At 40.6% G+C, this 22,824-nt stretch overlaps 2 protein-coding genes across 2 annotated transcripts in view; both read left to right on the top strand.

Annotated features, from left to right (window-relative positions):
- The window catches only part of dnah1 (dynein, axonemal, heavy chain 1), a 28,240-nt gene extending 22,804 nt beyond the window's left edge, over nucleotides 1-5,436 (top strand). Inside the window, exons 67-78 of the mRNA XM_014341169.2 lie at nucleotides 100-244; nucleotides 367-525; nucleotides 1,042-1,173; nucleotides 1,309-1,479; nucleotides 1,625-1,804; nucleotides 2,063-2,239; nucleotides 2,860-3,030; nucleotides 3,214-3,344; nucleotides 3,793-3,937; nucleotides 4,213-4,419; nucleotides 4,594-4,828; nucleotides 5,237-5,436. Of these exons, the coding sequence (XP_014196655.1) occupies nucleotides 100-244; nucleotides 367-525; nucleotides 1,042-1,173; nucleotides 1,309-1,479; nucleotides 1,625-1,804; nucleotides 2,063-2,239; nucleotides 2,860-3,030; nucleotides 3,214-3,344; nucleotides 3,793-3,937; nucleotides 4,213-4,419; nucleotides 4,594-4,828; nucleotides 5,237-5,358 (1,975 nt within the window). The 3' untranslated portion in view covers nucleotides 5,359-5,436. The remainder of the gene's footprint in view (nucleotides 1-99; nucleotides 245-366; nucleotides 526-1,041; nucleotides 1,174-1,308; nucleotides 1,480-1,624; nucleotides 1,805-2,062; nucleotides 2,240-2,859; nucleotides 3,031-3,213; nucleotides 3,345-3,792; nucleotides 3,938-4,212; nucleotides 4,420-4,593; nucleotides 4,829-5,236) is intronic.
- A 210-nt stretch (nucleotides 5,437-5,646) lies between these two features.
- mapkapk3 (MAPK activated protein kinase 3) lies at nucleotides 5,647-22,269 on the top strand. Its single transcript, XM_005915361.3, has 10 exons — nucleotides 5,647-6,408; nucleotides 12,564-12,703; nucleotides 15,295-15,359; nucleotides 15,519-15,598; nucleotides 15,709-15,835; nucleotides 15,992-16,067; nucleotides 16,225-16,349; nucleotides 19,712-19,797; nucleotides 19,892-19,972; nucleotides 21,638-22,269. The coding sequence occupies exons 1-10, from the start codon at nucleotides 6,106-6,108 to the stop codon at nucleotides 21,791-21,793; spliced, it is 1,239 nt and encodes a 412-aa protein (XP_005915423.1). The 5' UTR covers nucleotides 5,647-6,105; the 3' UTR covers nucleotides 21,794-22,269.
- Nucleotides 22,270-22,824: the final 555 nt, after the last annotated feature.

The raw sequence follows: 22,824 nt of genomic DNA, 5'->3' as shown, positions 1-22,824 counted from the left end.
CAAACACCGTGCTAACACATTCACACTTTGCACCTTCATTTGTACATTGCAGAAGCTGTGTCTAACAAGCTGTGCTTATGTCTGTATATTTGCCTAAAGGGAGCCCCTCCCAGGAGCGTGGGATGTCATCCTGGACTCTTTCCAGAAGCTGTTGGTCCTGCGCTGTCTGAGGGCTGACTGCCTCATTCAAGGCCTGCAGGACTTTGTTGCTGCTGAGTTAGGACAGCGCTTCATAGAGCCTCAGGTAAAGTACTTCTCCCTTCTTAAAATGCATAGTAAATCTCAGTTGTGTGCAGTAACATGACACTATGACACAGTATGTGATAACATCAATTATGGCTTATTTCTCTTTCCATCTTTCTGCAGACATCAGACCTGTCTGTCGTCTTCGCAGAGTCATCTTCCTCCACTCCCCTGATCTTTGTTCTGTCCCCTGGCACCGACCCTGCTGCTGACCTCTACAAATTTGCTGATGTCATGCAATTCTCCAAGAAAATGAGCGCCATCTCTCTTGGCCAAGGCCAGGTCAGTTTTAGAAGGGGGGCCTGGGAATTCTCACTCTCTCTCACACACACACTCTGACTCACAGGAATCTGCTGTAAATCACATTTTCACTGAACCAGGCCAGTGTCATTTGTCTTGGTGAGAATGAGAATGAGAGCACCGCTGTGCTAATTGTTTTCACTATTTATGACCATTCCAGGACAATGTACTCTAGGGGCCATAAATGAGCTTAAGAAGCTTGAATGATAAATGCAGACTCAGTGTCCAAAAACCTTAAACCGTGCTGGCAACATTCTTCTAGCAGCACACTTTAGACGTTCAATAGACATTAGCATCACATTACTTGCAATTACGTGATCTTGGCTCGTGTCAGGCTTTTTGTATCCCCCTTCTCAATTTCTGTCTTTCAACTGAGTGTCCAAAACCTTTCAGCTGTAGGCAGATGCACTGAGGCCCACAGTCAAAATATTATTTATGAGACCAGCTTCTCCAATAATGATTAAACCTATCAGAAATGCTGTCATTTGTGTGATTCAGGGCCCCTGGGCTGAGAGTATGATGCACGATGCCATGGAAAGAGGTCACTGGGTTTTTTTCCAGAACTGTCATCTGGCACCCAGCTGGATGCCTACCCTGGAGAGACTTATTGAAAACATCAACCCACTAAAGGTGACAACAAGAGGACACAAATATAAACCAGAAGCAAAACAGATCCTCAGTGTGTATATGCTAGACTAGCCAAGGACACAGAGCTTTTTCATCCTTTATATTCCAAGGGAAAAATCTGTCTCTTTTCCTGTACAGGTGCATGAGAACTTCCGCCTGTGGCTCACAAGTCTTCCCAGCAATAAGTTCCCGGTGTCTGTTCTGCAGAATGGTTCCAAGATGACCATTGAACCTCCAAGAGGCATCAAGGCCAACCTACAGAAAACCTACATGAGGCTCACTAATGATTTTCTCTCCTCTTCCACCAAGGTCTGTCTCAAGTACTTCTAGTGTCTCTGATTGGTTTCCCATATTTAGCTCCTGCTGCTTTGGTTTGACAACATATAGTAAAGTCTTCTCAAACCAGTGTGTAGATTTGCTATGAATGGTTCCTCTACTCTTCTTTCTTGTCTAGACAGCAGACTTTAAGTCTTTGCTGCTGTCTCTCTGCCTGTTCCATGGAATTGCTTTGGAGAGACGAAAGTTTGGCCCTTTGGGCTTCAACATTCCCTATGAGTTCACTGATGGCGACCTGAACATTTGTATCAGCCAGCTCAAAATGTTCCTGGATGAGTACCAGGACATCCCATACAAGGTGGAGGCAACACTTCTGTCTCTGTTTCATTACCTATTTGAAGATGATGTTTCAAATTGCTCCTACTTATACATACTGTTTCTTACAGTTATAAGAATGTTTCTTACAGATAGTTGATGTATAAGCTATAAGCAGAAACACAGGCCATCTAGGAAAGACGCCTGTGTTCTGGTTTTTGGTAGAAATTAAGTGTGTGCATCTGCCTGTGCTGAGCATGTTCATTTGTCTGTCTCCCATTGCTGTCCTCCACCTGTCCAGGTTCTAAAATACACTGCAGGAGAGATTAATTATGGTGGCCGTGTGACAGATGACTGGGACAGACGATGTCTGCTCAGTGTGGTGGAGGACTTCTATTGTCCTGCTGTCCTCAGTAGTGATCACGTCTACTGTGCATCTGGAGTCTACCGGCAAATAGACACAAAACTGGATATCAAGGTTAGATAAACTCAGAACTCTCTGTTTACTATACATAATTTTGAGTTTATAACAGGCTATTGATTGTGAGACAAGCAAAGTATAAAAGGCAAGTGTGTGCCTTATCAAACTTAAATAGGGGCATATGTTTGTTTTAAAAAACAGAAAAGAGTCATGCTATATGCATTTTTTGGAAGTAAGGCTGAGTTAGCCAAGCCTGGGGGGAAACATCAGTCATGTAAAACACCATGAGTCACACAGCCATCAAATACAAATCAGTCATAGAGAACAAAAGTTTCCACAGCTCAGAGAAGTTAAACTATCACATGAGTTACTGTGCTGCAATGCCACAGTGTGTTTCCCTTTGTGTGAGTTTGTTCTTTAACAAGTTCACAACAATAGAAACTGTTTTCTCTCTTCTTGCTGCCATTCTCAAACAAGGAAATATAACAAGAGAGGCTGTGAGTATTTGCCTGCAGTAACACAGATTGCAGAAAAGCCTGAAAGCTTGTGATTTAAGCTTAGACTAGAAATGCAGTCCAATCAAGACATTTTGTTAAAAATGCTGTAAAATGTTAACTCTGATCATGTCAAACACTGACTGCTTGACTGACTCGCTGTCATGGCAATTGTGACCCTAGGGTTATTTGGCATACATTCGTGGTTTGCCCATCAATGACACACCTGAGATCTTTGGTCTCCATGACAACGCTAACATCAGCTTTGCTCAGAATGAGGCCTTTGGCTTGTTAGAAGCTGTGGTTCGTCTCCAGCCCCGAGCTACATCTGCTGAGGGCAAAACTCTTGAGGAGGTATAGATACAGATTCATTTGTCTTTAGATGTCTTTATTATTACTACTAGCATCATGTTATTGATTGCTTAATAATTCAATTTAGCACTAATTGTTATTGATTGCTTTGTAATTAAATAGAGTTTGAGAGGTACGGGGCATGTGATGTGTTGTCTATGATCTGTTTTTCTTTCTTCGCTACAGATAGTGGAGGAGATAGTGGCAGGCATCGTTGAAAAGATCCCTCCTCCTTTTGACATTGAAGAAGTGATGGGAAAATACCCGGTGCTCTACGAGGAGTCCATGAACACTGTGCTCATCCAGGAGGTCATCAGGTAACATTAGGCTGTACTATTAGTCAGAAATTTGTCCAGAGTGAGTCTGGAGGCTGAAGGTCCCAGAATCCGACTTAGCATCTCCCGAGTCATTCGTATTGATCAGCAAACTTTTTTTTTTTTTTGTATATATAGAGAGTAGAAATATTTTGTCCATTAAGTGAAGGTTTTTTGTTATCATGAAGAAATTTGAAGAGGAATGAAACATACGGGGTCATTTCATCATTCCTCTGCAAGGTGAATGCTTATCTGTTTTTGTGGAACTATGCACAAAAAGAAATTTTTGCACATTAATCAACCTGATCTGGGAGTGTCTCATTACCTCACACATATTAGTAGATTTCTGGTAAGTCATGCCCTGAAAATTGCGTTTTACTCAAACTGTGGGCATGTGGTTATTAATGCTTTAGTAACTTGTAATTGTGTTTGTTTGTTTTTTATCTTTCAGATATAACAAGCTGCTGGAGGTCATCTCTCTGAGTCTCAGAGATATTGTGAAGGCTTTGAAAGGTTCAGTGGTGATGTCATCTGCACTCGAGCTTATGGCCCGCAGCTTATTCAACAATGCGGTGCCTGATATGTGGAAAGCCAAGGCAAGGCACACACAGCTGTTACTTTACATGTGACTCACTTTGTAGCAGGGGCTGCACATGTGAATGTATTCTCTTTTTTTCTCTCTGTTGTTATCCTTTTTTTTCTTCAAATTTTTGTATCACTAGATTGTGCACACTTGTGACTTGAATATTTGAAATGCCATTTCACTGGGCAGAAAATCAAATAAAGATATTTCTGTTCTCCTCAGAAAGCAAAATGTAATAATGTGCTTTCTGAGAATGCACAGTTTGACTCCGCTGTTCTCGTTCTTCAGGCCTACCCGTCTCTGAAGCCTCTGGCCTCCTGGGTGTCAGACCTGCTTCAGAGGATCAATTTCCTACAGAGATGGATCTCTAACGGCATTCCACCTGTGTTCTGGATTAGCGGCTTCTTTTTCCCGCAGGCTTTTCTCACCGGAACCCTCCAAAATTATGCCCGTCGCTTCGGCACCTCAATTGACACGATTGGATTTGACTTTGAGGTCAGACCGTAGGCTGCCTCACTAGCAGCAATGTTTTAAAGAACAGTCTTACAGATATAGAACATTGCTTCATATCTGTATGTATATAAAGTGCTACATTCATAATGACTTTACCCCCCTAACCCAAGTTTTCACTGGTCTTGACCTACTTTTTTGTGATGATTTATCCTTCAGGTATTAGTGAAGTCAGTGTCAGAGATAACAGAAACACCAGACACAGGCTGCTACATTCATGGTCTATTCCTGGAGGGGGCTCGCTGGGATAACAAGGCAGGTCAGCTCGCAGAGTCCAGACCCAAGGAGCTCTACACCCAAATGGCCGTCATCTGGCTGATCCCCAAACCCAACCGAAAGCCTCCAGCCTCAGGGATCTATGTATGCCCTATCTACAAGACACTCACACGAGCTGGTCAGTATATAGAGGAGTGATATAGATTAGTATAGAGATTATAAGAAATAATATAGATTAATTCGAGTTTTTTGTAAATTTGTGAGGAAAAAACAAAAGAAAAGTCCATGTTTGTGAAACTCTGGCTCAGGTTATGATCTGTAGTCAGTAGGTGTGCCGTCATAGGTTTGTGCGTATCTCTGTTTGCTGGTTTTATTACTCACCCAAAATAGACTCCAGTGAGGGTCTAATTTCATGAAGCATCTGAAAGTGCTGAAAGTGCAGCTCAGTTTTTTCCACTCGCAATGCCAACGTCTTGGCACCTTAGGCTGCTCACAAATCCTTCCTTCAGTGTAGCAATGAAAAAACAGAAATGGTTTAAAACACTTTTGTCTTTAAGTCACTGAAGTGCTCTGTGTGCTTTTGCAGGGACTCTGTCCACCACCGGCCACTCTACGAACTATGTGGTGTCATTGGAGTTGCCAACACATCACACCCAGAGGCACTGGGTCAAACGGGGTGTTGCACTCATCTGTGCACTGGACTATTGAACGAGAAATTAGTTATTATTAGTTATTGCTGTTAGTTATTGGTTATCTACTTTAATCTATCTAATAAAGTGTTCACAAGCAATATCCTCTGTGTTTATTTACCATCACTAAAATCACTTGGTAATTGGATCCTTTTTTGTGTGTATTTTCTGCACAGCCAAATATACAACCGTTATTACCACTGACTAGTTTCACCTCCCCGCAGCGCTCATTTGATGCTTGAATATCCGTCCTGCTCCTTTAAGGCGGCCGCGTAGGTCAGTTGAGAAATATGACTTGACTGAAGGAGGGTGGCGCTTAAATTACTGTGACAGCGACTGGCCATGTGAATGCAGCTGAAGGAGTTATCAGCGGGAAACCGAGATCAACAGATAATCGTCACCACTGCCTCTTTTTTTTTTTTTACCCCCAAACACGTCTGACTGGAATTTTCTTAAATGGTTCATTTGCGCTCAAATTCTTTTTTAGATTTTCTCTCACGGGCCACCCCGGATCGCTAAAGTTCAGAGAGCTACATTTAAAGAATAGAATTATAGTGTAGTTTCCCCAAATGGACTCTGACTTGTAAGCCTGTGTGAAGATAGAGTGGAGTCACTGTGGTAGAGTCCGCACGGGACAGGCGGATGCGTTAGAGGTCTCAGCTTTACGCATTTACCGGAGGAGGGCTGGACTCATCGCGTTAATCCGGAGAGTTGCTCACAGTTTGTCCCTCTGTGCACCGCTGTTGACAGCAAGCCGGTGTAAAACATGCTGCAAAATGGAAACGGAAAGCAAAAAGCTCCGCAACCGCCAAATACTGGTGGGACAGAGTCAGACTCCACGGATGGCAACCCGAAACTGCAGCAAGAGCAGCCGGCAGTTCTCCCAGCCGCCGACAAGAAGGACGCAGAGTCCACACACTTCCCCATGCCCACTTACCCTAAACTGGAGATAAAGCGAAACGCGGTGACGGACGATTATAAAGTCTCCAATCAGGTTCTGGGCTTGGGGATCAACGGCAAAGTCCTCGAGTGCTTTAACAAGAAAACTGGAGAGAAGTGCGCGCTAAAGGTATCGAAGTCTCATGAGTATATCATAAATTGTCCCCGACCCTCCTGTTGACACTCTCACAGTATAACTGCAGACTTTATAGCTTTTAAGCGATAACTCTAGATCATCCCAGCTGAAAGAACACCTGTTTCTGATACAAGTTTATCTCTCACTTTGTTTGGATGTAATAACATAGATGTCGACTGTCCAGACTGGTCAATCCATTTGGAAAAACAGGCGTCAGTCCATTATGTTGGATTATGGTGGTGTGTCTAGGTATTTATTTATATCACTCCTCTAAATTTGATCCTAATCTAATGCAAGTATGGTTTAAATATCAAACTCTGTGGAAACACACATAAGGGTCCATAAGCTATCCTAAAGTGTTTGTTTGCACTGTGGGTTTAAAATATAAGAGTGGAAACTTGTGTAGACAAGAATCAAGAACTATGACCTTTATGGAAGTAGGATTTTCTTTTTCCAGGAACATGAAAGGTTAAAGGTTACTAACAAAACCAGTGTTTGACATAGACAGATAGATGAATAGACTGCTGGTTTTGCATGTATATATACCTACTGATCATACTGGGTTTGACATGCACTGTACATGCTTCTCCCCGAGCTCACATTCACTTATCTGGTGGTGTTTCCTGGAAGGTCAGCCTTTTGCAATCAGTTCCAAGTTAATGGGTGTGTGGTCACCTAGCCATAAAATATCACGTGCTACACTGCTTCAAAGAGACACGGACTATGATGGTGACACTTTATTCTGGGAGCGGTAGAAACCTTCACACTCATCTGCACACATGCACAGGTCGTCAGGTTTTCACCTGTCACCACTGGTCCACAGACCCGGAGAGATTTACTGGCTTACAGTAATCCATCTGGATCTGAGCTGCCAGCCAGGCAGCAGTGTCAAAAGGAGAGCATACCCAAAACTTTGGGATAGAAACTAAAGCTAAAGATTTAAAAAAGAGATAAACTGCAGCAGGAAATTGAATATTACAAAAAAAAAGATAGAATGCCAAAATCAGAAAGGGGATACTTTTCTTGATAGCATCATGGGTGGGACCGGTAAAGAAAACAATTCTGCTTAGAAATATGAGCAGAAAGAATTACTTAAAATGAAAAAGACTTCCGATGCAGAAAAAATCTTCAGGCAAAATGCTAATCTGAATCCAGCAAGTTTTTGTCTTTTGTCAGAAGTAATGACAGAACTGAAACACACAAAGAAAGTTTTGTGTCTTTTAATGTTCTGCCAAAAGACTGTAAGTGTGTGTGTGTCACTGCAACCACACTGTTCCGTAGGGGAAAGCCGGCAATAGATCGCTGTGACCCAAGTAGAGAGGGAACGCATCACATTAAGCCTCTGACCATCTTCTTCTCTCTGAAGATCTGTTAAAAGGTGTTAAGAGACGGCAGAAGAAACACCTCTGATGGCTCAGTCTGTCTTCTCTATTGTAGCTGCTGCAGTTTTTCTTTTGCACTGTGCTTGTTCATACAGCCGTTTATGTAAATTTGATTAATTTTGTTATGTCAAGTTAAATAGTGAGTAAAAGTAAACAGAATCTAGACTGATGTAGAGTCGGATGACCGGCCCATTGGGTTTTTAAATTAAGTGTTGCTCTGAGCGCTGAATGTAATAGATGGCTATGGCTTTAATCTACTTTGCAGCAGTGCTTGAACAAAGCCATCCTTTCAGTGTAATGCAGTTAAAGTTATCTTGGTTCTTTTAACTTGGATTTTTCTTACTTAACAGCAGGGGATGGGAGAGAGAGCCCTGTGCTGTTTGGATGCGTTCGTGACCTCCACCATTAACTGCTTAGACAGAAGTACAAATGATTGTTCCACTTAAGAGAACATTGGGCCTTTTCGAGTGAAGCTAAATGGCCTGCAGGCCTGTTTTACTCATAGTCAAAATCTTATCAGTGGCTTTGGGTTCTGTGGTTATCACTTTGGCACACTTGTTGCACAAATGAGTGTGTTTCAGGGTGTAAATTATCCAAACCATAAAGGAAATGCCCACTGTTTTGGTTAAAGGCAGCTCCAAAAAAGACTTTTGTTTTGAAAGTTTCTGTAAGATCTCATAGGTTAGGGTTAAGCTCCCTCCAACAAGTTAATCAGTCTCTGGGGTCCTTTTGAATGAATTGAAGGATTTAGGCTTTTAAACCTCATCAACCCAACAGAGCTGGAAGTGTCTTGTTGGGATCACTCTGATCACTCTGTACCTTTACAGCACAGAGGAACTTTATGTTTTCATTGCTTCACTTCCACTTTCTATATGCAAAAATGCATTGTGAGTATTTTTATACTTGAGCAGTAGAAGTCTTCTAAGAGGTGGCTGTGAGCACAGGTCATCTGCATCCTTGGGCAAGATACTGAACTGAAGTTCCCTTGATGTGTTCATCAGTGTGTGAATGTCAGACGGAAAGCAAAGTGTGTGAATGACTGAGGTTCAAGTAGAAAAGCACTATAGAAGAAAAAGGCCATTTACAATTTTGAGTGAGTTTTTCAGGCTTTTTAAATCATTATAAAGAAAAAAAAAGTGATTCTAGGATTGGTATCATCAGTCTGTGTATCACTTTGGTCCAAAAGCAAAAGAAACAACCCAACAAATCTTTGATGTTCTCTGAATATGAACATGTTAGGATTGCTGACATTAGTATTTAGCACTTACACAGTCTCCTGCTTTCTAGACCACTTTGCTGTAGCCTTTATGAGCAGATCTTTATTGGCAGATGTTGTAAAGATAAACCACATTTTTATGAAGATATACAGACCAGCACTTTGAAATTCACTAATATTTAATAGAGTGTAAACATGTTCGAGCAATTAAAGTGTGTTTGTGTGTGTGCGTGTGTGTGTGTGTTAACCAAGGTTCTGTGGGAGGCAGCATGTGGTTAAACTTAGCAGCTAAAGGTGTGTGTCTCAGTGTTTCTTAAGCTTCTCCTGACACAGATCTGATTCGTCTGAGTGTCGAGTCATCGTTGACTGGTTTACGTGCCCTTTCAAATAAGAACAAAATCCTCCTGAAGATTAACTGTCTCGTTCTCTTAGTCCTTCCTCTGCAACCCTTTTTATGTTTTACTACAGTGCTACAGGCCCCTTTTTATTAGAGCCGATTCTGTTTCGCTGCAGGAAATTAAGGAAACCAGCTCATAAACTATCTGCTCTTGATTGGAGTCATAAAGCTATAAATTACATAGCAAAAGCAAAACCTGCCCACTGCTCCGCTTAAAGTCAAGGCAAGTGGGCGAGGGTGAGCAAAATAGGACACATGTAGTAGCAGATCAGACACCGGAAACCCTCAACTTCTTCTTTTAACACACTGCCGTCCTCTGAACCCTTTGCTTCCTCTTTGACATTAGCAAGCAAAAAAAGATAGAGGAAAAAAAGGCACTACACAGATGAGCTGTTTCTTTCCGGCATTTTGGAGTTTCCAAGAAATTTCATGTTTACCCACCAGCTGAATCCAATTTGCTCGGGTAGAGCCTTGCGAAAGTCACCTGCAACACACCACAGATTTATGTATGTGTGTCTGTCATACGTCAGTGAGTCAAACTCTGTGTGTGTTGTGTATTCCAGGCGCAGTCTGTAAGCAGACCGGCCTTGTGAACAACAGGGGATAGCTCCATCACTGTCACATCCAAAAATACCCCTTGACTTTGTGCTATGTCAAAGTCTGTCACCTGCTTTGTACGTCTGTGTGTGTGTGTGTGTGTGTGTGTGTGTGTGTGTGTGTGTGTGTGTGTGTGTGTGTGTGTGTGTGTCTGCTGTATTGCAAACTGTGTGAGTACCCGGCTATTCCAGTATTTATAGGCATCAGTTCTTATACTGACATTAGAGCTTGAACTACCAATCCACTTACAGTCGTTTTGAAAAGAAAGTACCCTCTTTCCATTCTTTGGTTTTACATAACAACAAAAAAATCATCTGATTCTCACCAGTTGTTAAAACTATTTAAATGCCACCTCAAAGGAGGAACAGCACGCAGCATGAGATTATAAATCATTACTTATTAAACAATAGCTAAGCTAAAATACGGAAGTTGTGTAAGAGACTAAGCACACCTCACGATTCAGTAGCTTGTAGAATCACCGTTAGCTGCAGAAACCTTAAATAATGGTTTTCTGTATGAGTATCAGTCTCCCACATCTTTGTGAATGAATTTTGGCCCACTTTCTTTGCAATGTTATGGGTATTTGTTTATGCACAGCTCTCTTAGGGTCATGCCACAGCCTTTGCGTCAGGTTTATCTGGACTTTGACTGGGTCAACACCTTGCTTCTTTTCTTTTTCAGTCATTCTGTCGTGGATTTGCTGCTGTGCTTGGGATCAAAACAGTATCATTGACCCAGTTTAGCCCAAGCTGTAGTTGTTGCACAGACGCCCTCACCTTTGAATTTAAAGTACTTTGGTATACAGAGGAGTTCACGGTTGACTCAATGAGTGCAAGGTACCCAGGTCCTGTGGCTGGAAAGCAAACCAAAATCATCACCCCCTCCACCACCGTGCTCGACAGTTGGTGCGGGGTGTTTGTGCCGATGTGCTGTGTTTGGTTTTCACCAAACGTAACATTGTGAAATATGGCACAACATCTCCACATTGGTTTGTTCATATGAAACTTTGCAGTGCTAAGAAATGCTGCAAATGTTCCTTTTAGATTGAAGAGGCTTTTTTTCCCCAGTCACCTCTCAAAAAAGCCATATTTGTTCAGTCTTTTTCTATTTGTGCTGTCACAAACTTTAACATTTAACATACCAACTGAGGCCTGTGGAGTCTGAGGTATAACTGCATTGTCTGACCTTGGGGTCAATTTGATGTCTTGAATGTTTTCCAGTTGTGAGTAATCAGACTAAAACCAAGACTGATGAGCAACAAGATCACTCGTGATGTCTTGACGTTGTGTAACACACACCTGAATGCTGCAGACCAGAGAACTGCCAAAAATCATCTGCTTTTATAGCATTGAATGCATCTGCCTAGCAACACCTGGCTCATACTTACTAGGGGTGGGGGAAAAATCGATACTGTGTAGTATCGTGATATTTTGTTTGCTAATAATGTATCGATACAGGGACAGCAGAAATCGATATTTTGTTACAAAAAAGGTTTTTGTGCTCTGACTTCAGAGCATGTTGATCCTTTTTCTGAGCAAGAATCCTGACATTCCTTCACTGTCCAAATGTGTTTAACTTTTTTTGGCAGCAATAAACATGACAGTTTACTTATTTTAATTTAAGACATGTTTTATTTTAATTAAGTTTAAAACTTTTTTATTTAATGTAAAATTATATTTTGTTTTAATTTACTTTCAAATTCTTCAGTTGCTGAATGGGCTGCATAGTTTTCATATTGCATAGTTCAGAATAGCTATAATTGTACCAGATGGTTGCATTCAGTTAAGTTGGACTAGACTGTAATACAAACCGTTCAGTTTGTCAACAATAAAACTGACTGAAATGAGAGAAAGACTGAGTGTGACTTTGATATTAGATAAAATGAATATTGATAAAGTTTACCTTTATGTACAGAATCTGAATATCGCAAAATATTTAAAAAATTGCAATAATATCGTATCGTGCGTTAAGTATTGTGATAATATCGTATCATGGGATGTATGGTGATTCCCACCTCTAATACTTACCCTCTTAACTCCTTTGTAAGCAGTAGGGATGTACTGCTGACTGCTTTTACAGTTTTTGACTGACCTTTTGTTAAAAAAAATAACAACACAGTGTAATATATCATGTAATTTTTTCATACAAGAGCGTATTTGCCAAATTTTTAGACCCACATATGTCTTGACATGTAAAACCTAAGACGATGTTGATTATTTTTAGCATCAATGTATTTAGTATTGATTCATCTACTTATCAGCTTGGCCCATGTATATGACATTATGCAGAAAAAACCAAAAACTGCTTTCCTGGACTAAGATAAATAAATCCCAGGAAATATTTGGGTTTATTTTGCTGTAAACACAGTTTGTAATTAACAGCAATTGATTTTTAACTTTATTTATTGTTTTCTGCCAGCTGTATGGAAATGTTTTTATAAAATGATGCTGCTGCTGTGTTACACTACACCAAAACTATCCATGTTAAAGTTGAATGACTCCTCACAAACGATTATATAACGTGACATGATCTGTCCTTCTCTCTGCGTCTCTCCCAGATTCTCTATGATAGTCCCAAAGCGAGGCGAGAGGTGGAGCTCCACTGGCGAGTGTCAGGAGGGCCGTACATCGTTCGCATCCTGAGCCTCTACGAGAACATGTATCACGGGAAGAAGTGCTTGCTCATCATCATGGAGTGGTAGGATCTCACCAGTCAGTTAGCACTTCCTTGAATCAAACACTTTCTCTGTACCTTCCTATTTAAAGCTTTTCTTAAAAAAACAACAGTGTCTTGAAACTTAGAGCAAGTCTGCTCTCTTTTTGTTGAAAGCATGACATTAAAGACATTTTCATTCTGTAGGATGTAATGATGAATCAGTATTTTAATGTGAAAGAGAGCTCGGAGTGGGTACAGAGTCCCATAAGTCACAGCTCTGAGTAAGATGACGCCCTTTGAATAAATGACAACATAACAAAGTGAAAGATTAAAAATAACAAGCTAAAGTTGCCTTGCATCATTTTTACAGCTTACACTTTTGCTTTTTCTCTCTCTCTTTTTTTTTAACCTTGCTTCATGACAAACAAAGAAAATGAGCTCAGCAGTGATTAAGGTCTTACAACATGCCCACATGTTTTTCCAACAAGATGCTATCAACGCTGTTGTGACACTGTAACTGCACACATAACAGCAACTCAAGCTCAAAGTGTTAGTTGGGCTAAATATAAACAGAATTAAGAGGCCGTCCTGTATATGGTCTCCTTCTGTCAAATAATAACATTAGTTCTTTACTGAGGTTAGGTTAGGATAGAGCCGGGCACACGCTTACGTCATCTGTGGATTTTATTTGAAATCAGAGATTACGTCACCTTTCAGCACAGCCGGTGAAGCCATTCCCTCGAACGTTATGCAGACGTCACGGCAGCCATGTTGACACGAAGTAACACAGGTGTTACCGGTGTCATTAACCAGGGAGTCTGATTTGTTTACGAGCCTTAATTATGTGATTAGTAACACCTGCGTTTTCCAGCTACGTCATGTCACATGGCCGCTGGGAGAAAAGGGTCTATTTTTTTTTTAAATATGTAGAACAAAAAAGGTCAGTTATAAGAGCTGCTGCTCTGAAGCTGACATAGAGACAGAATTTCATCTGGAATTCATGTGTCATGACAAACTGTTTGTAATGAATTCAACGCCATTGCTAAACAGTCTGTGTGTTTGTGTAAGTGTGTGTGTGTGCGTGTGTGTGGTTCAGGTATTACTCATGTTGTGGGGAAGTGTTTTCCTTATAAGGACAAAAACACTTGTCTACATATGGTAACTGTCCAAGTCAATGCATGTTGTAAGGTAGGAGAAGGTTAAAGGTTTGGAAAGTAGCTACAGTTAAGGTGAATATGAGTGAAGGACGCATAACTGTGTGTGCGTGTGTGTGCTTTGACACATGTTTGAACTCTGGACTTTTTATTTCTCTAAGGGAGGAAATGTGAATAATTCAGAGGGGAAAAAAGGAACTCCATAGGCTTGACACCTTTGCTCAGTATGTGGGAATTTTAAAGAGTGATTGTCATCACCGCATTGACTGACATGGCAGGTGTTTGTTATATGTGCGTAGTGACCTTGACGGTACACACACAGCGAGAGAATGTCTGCTGCTTCCTGTATGAAGGAAGTTGCTCGGCTCGCTGTGGGTAGCTTAGTAGCTCCCGTTCCTCCTTCAGCTCTCAGTTCATTTGCGATCCACAAGAAGCGTGCTGGAGTAAGTGCGCTTACTTAATGCAATTATGGAGACATTTTTCCAAAGAACTCAAGGTGGAGTTTCAGGTATCAGTGATTCTCTATATCACACAATGAAAGTGGAGAGTGGGAAGCATCTGGCTCAAGATGTTTTTGGTAGTGAGTCTCTGAACGTTTCTCAGATATAAAATGAAACCAAACGTTTATGTTATTGCAAAATAACCTCTTATTGTGTTACTAAGTCATTAATGACACTACAGAAGTGACAAATAGTGTTTATATCACTGCAAGATGAATTAATAATGGCACACTCATTCAGTATAAACACAGTTTTGTTTAGTAGGACTTTGGTGCTTTTCCCTTCTTCCTGTTTTTAAACTGTCTCAGTTTCACTTTCACTCAGTATTTTTATTATTTCACTTACCGCTTCGTCACAGAAGAAACTCCAAAAGATTTAGCAGTGTGAGTAAATAGTTCATAATTAAGTAAAAGAATCCCCCCTTTAAAAAATAACACTAGTAGTTTAAAATAATCCTGGTGCTTTTGCTTTGGGGGAAGACCAACATTTCTTTTGGTCTTCCTTTCCTTTACTGATGGAAAAAAATGCTCCCAAATTTTGGTGTAAAGGCAAGCAGGTCTTTAATGATCTCTAATGTGTAATTTACAGACAACCTTACATGGACAGGCTCCTGTAGCAGAGCTCTAGTCTCCTGTCGTCTGATCAGGGTCACCCATCTGTTCCACACACTTATTTTAAAACCAGGCGTGATCACACTTTAGACCCTTAACTTTGGAACAGCCTTCCTTATCAGGTTGGCTGATGGTTGGCTCTGTGGTTTGTTTGAATCTTTTGTCTGTTATCTGTGGCTTTTTGTATGCAGGATTGAATGAAAGGCTGTGTGCTTGACTCTGTACAAATATGTACACTTATTTTTAAAGCCTTTTTATCCCAACTGTGAAGCACTTTGTAAAAGTGTTACACGTGTACTAACAGAAATGTGGGTACTATTCTATAATACACTGATCCCTGTTCTCTCCCTGCTTGTCTATGTGTCCAGTATGGAGGGAGGAGAGCTGTTCAGCAGAATCCAGGCCAGAGGAGACCAGGCGTTCACTGAAAAAGGTGAGGACTGATGGAGGGCAGACTCCACGTGATGGATACACAGCAACGGCGACGTGTTAACTAGTTAAAGCGAGCTCTCTTTCATCTGTGCCTCCTGTTGTTTTAACACTGGAATTGCTTCTGGTTTGAGAGAGTCTGCTTACCTGTTTTTCCTCCCAGAGGCATCAGAGATTATGAGGGACATCGGCACGGCCATCGATTTTCTCCACAACATTGATATCGCGCACAGAGACATCAAGGTATGCAGAGATGAAGTTCAGTGCCCAAATCGTGAAGCATGTGATGTCATGTCTGGGTAGTTTGGTGAAAGCTTGGTTCACTTGTTTTCCTCTGCTGCTTCCACCTCCAGCCAGAGAACCTGCTGTACACAAGTAAAGAGAGAAATGCGGTCCTCAAACTGACAGACTTTGGCTTTGCAAAGGAGACCACGCTGCACAATCCTTTGCAGACTCCTTGTTATACTCCGTACTATGTGGGTAAGGTGTCTTACTTTGTCCCGGGATGGGTTTGGGCCATATTAACAAATGAGCCAGATGTTTCAAAATGACAGTAATAAGCTGCTGAGTCACTTTTTGCCTGTGCCCTAATCTCCACTGTTATATTGTTTGTACGTGTGTATTCCTGTTGATAAGCTCCCGAGGTTCTGGGTCCAGAGAAGTACGACAAGTCATGTGACATGTGGTCTCTGGGCGTCATCATGTACATCCTGTGAGTACTGTCTTTGTGTGGAGGCCAGTGCTGATTTCACCACAGATGTTATTGTACGGCGCATGTATTTGTATTTGGATACTGTTACAAGAAGCGCTGCTTAATTTTATTACGTTTTTAAATGGTCGTCATCATTACGGCTTGTTTGTCTCTGCAGATTGTGCGGCTTCCCTCCGTTTTACTCGAATACAGGCCAAGCCATTTCTCCTGGGATGAAGAGGAGGATCAGGATGGGCCAGTATGAATTTCCTAATCCAGAGTGGTCGGAGGTGTCACAGGAAGGTGAGGAACTCAAACTAAAACACTGTCAAACAGCATATTAGCTTGCAGCCATATAGGCAACGAGCACACATAGTTACCGTTAGGTCTATTTGTTTTTGGACAAGGACAGTTTTTGTAGGGTTGCCTCTTTACACCAGCACAGTGGATTTTAAATCAAACAGATGATTTAAGTGCAGATTTACAGCTTTGACAAGGGGTTTGATGAAAATTATATAATATATAAAATTTTGTATAAACGATTTAGAGATTTAAAGCCATTTTTTCTGCTTAGTCTGCCATTTTCAGAGGTTCAACTGGACAAAGTAGCATCATTTTAAATAAAAGGATTTTTTTTTATACTTGGATAAAAAACCTCTGCAGTCAGATACTTTTTGAAGTCTAGAAACCACAGACCAAATGTTGTGCTTCCTATCTTAAGATGCTCTGCGAGGCCTTTACTGCAGCCTCCTTCAGTTGCTGCTTGTTGAGGTTGAGATCAGCTGACCGACTTGGCCATTGAAAAATATCCGATCTCAAACGGAGGGTTGTTTATAAAAAACAAAACTAAAATTTTCTAAAATTACTGTAAATTCCTTAGACGTGTCAAATTAAAGCCACTGTGCTGTTTAAGAGATGCAAAATTCATAAACATGTTTCATTCTTCAAAAATGTACAAATTTTCTACAACTTTTAATTTTGTATGGCAGCAAAAAAAAAGTCTGTAGCTTTCCTCTGTTTAATCCATATGAATAGAAACACCTGTAGGCTAAAAATCTGAGCTTTTGTGAGAGAATTACAAAAAATACATTTTTGATATATTTGTCTTTTTATTGTAAACATTTGCAGGTTTTACAAATGTTTGCAATCATGTGTGACACAGCAGTGTTTATCTGCATTCATGCATGTATGGCCTGCTTGTCTGCTCTCTATTGTCAGAAACAGGAAACCTTAAACAGCAGGGGCTGCACTCAGGCCAATTCTGCAAATTTACTAAATGTCAATGTATGTCAAGTTAAGATATTATCATACAGAAACATTTTCGAGAATCATATACAGCAAGATATAATCTTGCCCCAGTTTGCATCTCGCTGTTATATAAACTTTACTTACAGTGTGGTTAAAAAGTATTTGGCCCTTCTTGGTTTCTTAGTTTTGTGTATATTTGTGTGTATGTGTATATTTTCACAATTAAATGTTTCAGATCATAAAAAATGTAATATTAGAGAAAGATAACCCACGTAAATAAAAATGCAGTTTTTAAATGATGATTATTTTTATTAAGGGAAAAAATACTATCCAAACCAACCTGGCTGTGTGTGAAAAAATGGTTCCCTCCCTTGTTAAATCATGAATTAACAGTCAATGATAAATGATGAACCACATTTCTTTAGAAAGCTGATTTTAATTTCACCCGTCACACCCAGGCCCGATTGCTGCCAGACCTGTCGAATCAAGAAGTCGCTAAAAGAGAAACTGCCTGACAAAGTGAAACAAGCTAAAAGATCTCAAAAAGCAACATTTCATGCCATGACCTAATTTTAAAAGTCACTGACAACTATCAGGCTTAGAAAGGTTACACAGCAAAATCTCCAGTGTTAAATTGACACTAGAGAGTGTCTATATGGGTCCACCAATCTGAGTGTTAAATATAACACTGTTGAGTGTTAAATGAACACTTTTGACAGTGTTATATTTTTTTAAAGTAACCTAGTCAGTTTTGAAGATTAACAATGACCAACACTGAGCAGTGCTGATTTTCTAACACTGGAAAATAACTCAAAATGTTAGAAATTTTCCAAAAAAAGTGTTCAGGCCTACCGTGCCTCAGTTAAGGTCAGAGTTCACGAGGCATCTATGGGGGAGGTCCAAGGAGAAAACCACTGCTGACCAAAAAAAAAACCTCACAAGGGCTCATCTCACATCTTCATCTTGATTATACCCAAGGCTTTGACTTGGGTATAAGTCTGGACTGACGAGACAAAAGGTGATCTGGGCGACTTGCTGTACCTGATGGAACCGTGAATTCTGTTCTACCACAAAATCCTGAACTGTAGCCATCAGTTTATGCCCTGAAGCTCAGGTGCACAGCAGGACAGAGGTCCGTAAAAAAAACAGCAAGTCTACCTGTGAATGGCTCAAAAAACCAAAATGAAGGTTTTGAAGTGGCCTAGTCAAAGTGGACTGAAATGTGATTGAGATGCTTTGACCTTAAACAGGCGGTTCGTAGTCGAAAACCCTCCAATGTGACTGATTTAAAATGATTCTCCAGAGATGAGTGGGCCAAAATCCTACACAAACACTTGATTGCAATTCTTCCTGCCAAGGGTGACACAACCAGTTATTAGGTTTAGGCGGGGATTACTTTTTCAGATATAGCCAGCTAGTTTGGGATTCTTTCCCCAATAAATCTTGTTCTAATGTTCAATATTCTGTCCATTGTCACCGTCTCTTTAAATTGCATCCAGTGTTAAATATGTGGCTCCGTTTGCTCCAGTGACTCCTTCTTCTTCTTGGTATTATATTTAAACTCTGCTCTGACCTTTGATTTAACCTTAACCAATTTGTAATGATGCAAATTAAAGTTACAAGGGTTTTTTTAGCATAATATCCCTGAGTAATATTTTCCTTTTCCTTCACAGTGTTCTGTTGAAAGTACTTTGACTCACAGAAAATGCACCAGTGAAATATTTTGTTAATTCAATAAGTTTGGTTGTGGAAACATCAACAACTGGGGGGGAAAACCATTTTTTTTTTCATATCAAGTCTTATTTATATACAGTACTGTGCAAAAGTCTTGAGCCACATGTGATTTCTTTATATTCCGCTTCCATGGAGCTAATTTCAGACAGTGGTACTGGGTATATTTTCAAAATTGATGTCAGAAATTTTTAAATAGAATATTTAAAAATACCATCTGGAAAGCACCTATCTGGCAACAGCTTCTCTGTAAAGCATGACAGGGATCCCAAATGCACTGATAATAGATAATAGAAAGACACATAAAACACTATCAGTCTGTTCTCCCCAGAGCCTGAACCTCGAGACTAATTGAAGAAATTACAAGAAAGCATGCCTAAGAGTTCAGCCTTTGTTAAAGAATAAAGGTGGCCATGCAAAATATTCACTTTGATGGTTGTTAAAACTATAAAAACTCTGTTTTTGCCTTATATCCTGTATTTCCCTGTACATTTGCCCATGTTTCAGCAAATCACAGCACATATTTTCAACTTATCTACCAATATATAAAACAATGAGACAAGCAGCTGTTTTAATAGTGACATTTGAATTCAACACATCAAAATCCACTATAAATAGGACATTTTATCTCCAAGGCAAACATCATGTGAAAAGTTGTAAACTTTGCATTGCCTTGTGTCTCCCAGCAAAAGATTTGATCCACCAACTACTGAAGACAGACCCTAACGAGAGAATGACCATCACCCAGTTTATGAACCACCCCTGGATCAATGTAAGCACCCGTACACGCCTCATCTACTGTTTCCTGCTCGTCTGTGCATCTGTTTGCTTACGTCCTCATCGGTGTTTGTGTTTGGACTCTGCAGCAGTCCATGATGGTTCCTTCCACTCCCCTGCACACCACACGGGTCCTGACAGAAGACAGAGAGATGTGGGAGGACGTGAAGGTCAGTAGCACGACAACATCGACCCCCTCTGGTCACATCTTGACATTACAGCTTGTTAATGATAGGCTGCTGAAATGTTCAGCTTGCAGTAGGGTTTCAGTTAACGTTGCAGTGGTTTATAGACCAGTATGGGGGAAAACTCCAAAAATATTAAACTGGTAACTTTCAAGAATGCATGAGAATGTCCCAGTTTACTCCGGTTTCTCTTGAAACCTCAAGCCTCCATGTATGCTCTGAAATGCACCTAAAGGCATACATATGATGTAATCAAGGCCGCTTACAATCACATCATTAAAAAGCTCAGAACCACAGAGGACATATACAACAATTTCAGCTGTTGGAGTAAAACCCTAACGACCTCTAAACAGATTTTCATGTGTGAAAACAGCAAAGTGGCCTTTTAAATATTCTAATGATCGAAATGTGAGGAAAACTGCCATCCTCATGTCTTTACATCCTGATTATCTCCTGACAACCAGCAGGGTGAAGAAGTGTTCGCAGTCTGTACAACTGTATGAGTTACAGTTTAATATTTAACCCAAACACACCTAAGCTTAGCTTACCTTTTGCCATTCCTGCATTTTTTCCTGATTTAAACTACTAAACAAAAGAAAACACCACTTCCTCATATCAAGTTCATTCAACCATGCAGAAATGTACAAAATGTCTCACTTAGGCAATCACTTATTTTCAATCCCTGTAAATAACATGTGGAATGGCACATTCCTTCACAACAGCTGAATGAACAGGTTTGTCATGATAAGGTGTGAAAAGACCATTCAGCAAAATGATACGCTCACAATACACCACTGTTCATTTCTGCAGTGGGTACTGGGTACAGCGTTGCATAAAAGGCCACTTCTCAAAAAGCAAAGAGTCAGGAGGGTACAGTCTTTATATTGAGCTTTATTCACAGTAAATGGAAAAGGTTTCGTTTTCTCTGAGGTCTGTTCTGACTCATTTTGAGTTCAGGCCTTTTTTTAAAATCATAAAAATATTTCCAGCCTGTTTCCTTTTTTCTTTCTACCTTTGCTTAGTTCTTTCCTGCTGCACAGATCTTGAACAGCAGCGAACTGCGTGGAAGCCTTTGCAGCGAAGATTTTGACATTATAGGAAACATCCTCCTTTGTTTCCTTTCTAAGAGTTGATGGTGTGAAAAATGACTAATGAGAGGATAGATGTCAGCTCTAATTATTTTGGGGTGGTGTAAAGCCTGGAAACAGCTAACCTGACACCATCCTACAGCAATAAATTCCACTTATCAGCACTTTTAAAGCTTCTCTGGTTAACATATCGTCTCTTTTTAAAAAAAAATTCAGACCTATACTGATGTGTAAACAAAAAAAAGTTGCAGGCTCTTTGGGTTTTATGTCCTCAGAGTTTCTTGACCAACACCTGCAACTGTTCCCTGCTGAGAAACAGTCCTCACTAAAACCGCAGCTTCTCCTTTTTATACTTTTTGTTTGGAAAATAAAAAGCAGACATATTGCGTTAATTCATTAGCTTTAGCGTGCTTGCTTGTTTTCTCCATTTTATGTCTTGACGTTATGCTAAGCTAACTGGCTGCTCTTTGGAAACATACATGTGCCACTGGTAAAAAAGCAAACGGTTTCCACATCCGTAAGCGCCAGCTAAATCCTCCAACATCTGCCTCTTCTCTCGCAGGAAGAGATGACCAGCGCTTTAGCGACCATGCGTGTGGACTATGACCAGGTGAAGATCAAAGATCTCGACACCTCCAGCAACCCTCTGCTCAACAAGAGGCGCAAGAAGGCCGCTGCGGGGGGCAAGAGTGGGTCCACGGTATGCCAGAGTCAGTGAGGCAAGGATGAGCTTTGGTGGAAGGTTCAAGAGGTGCTTTAGACTTCTGAGAGACTCAACTTCAAGCAAGTGCGCTCTAAAATAAGAGACATTAGGAACGCCAGAGTTAAACCTGGATATTTCGGGGACGTGGAGACGTGATATCACCTGTCTGTTGTCACCGCAGGCCTCTCTGTTTTTAATTATTTTGTGTAATAATGTCTTTTCTTTTTTGGGGAGGGGGCTGGGCTGTTTGTAAGAGTACCTGTGTGTAGAGATATTTGTAGTGGTATATGTTGTGTACTTGAATGCTGGATTTACCTGTCTATGGTGTAACTATGCAGTTGTGTGCAGATCACACTCAAAGAAACTAACTGTGGACAGACTGTGAAACTAAAAGGCTCATTATTGTCTTTTGTCTTAATATCGTCCTTCGTTTGCTGCCTTCCTTTTAGGATTCAAAATCCTAAAATGTTAATAAAATGTAGCCTCCACAATCGCTTCCATCTGAGAAACTTTTTTTGTACAGAATCACTGCTGCAGATCAGTCTGGTGTCCTGTTAACAGAGCAGCACTCAGACTGTCAGCTTCCTGTAGCTGCAGTGGGCTAACGGCTGGTTGTGTTGCATTGGCAAGTTGTGTCAGTTTTCCTGAGAAATTTCTTATGTGTCACTGTGGTGATAAAATGCTTCCAGTAAATTGTGACTACAGTTTCTCTTTAAAATACAACCTTAGCAGGGAGAAAGGAAACGTCTTGGGTGAATCCACTTCACATAGATGCTAAGATTTTCCACGTGGTGGTTCTAAACACGCTCCTAAACTTAAAATAGAAGTTTTCGTGTGACAGACACGTTTCCTGTGGATGTGGCAACATTTTTCTTTTTTTTTGGTATCGTGTATTTCAGGCTTTGTCAGGCTGCTATTAATAGGAGCAGCGAAGTAGTTCTGTGGGACGCAGCCATCTGACATGTCATTCAACTGCAAAAGGTCAACATTTTCATGTTTATGATTGCAACCTTTAGCCCACTTTGATCATGTGATGCTGAGAGTGT

This window comes from Haplochromis burtoni, unplaced genomic scaffold (genome assembly GCF_018398535.1).
Source record: "Haplochromis burtoni strain Fernald_Lab_line unplaced genomic scaffold, NCSU_Asbu1 Contig_12, whole genome shotgun sequence".
In the NCBI taxonomy this organism is placed as follows: Eukaryota; Metazoa; Chordata; class Actinopteri; order Cichliformes; family Cichlidae; genus Haplochromis; species Haplochromis burtoni.
The sequence above is the reverse complement of the archived record's forward strand: the minus strand, read 5'-3'. Positions and strand labels throughout refer to the sequence as shown.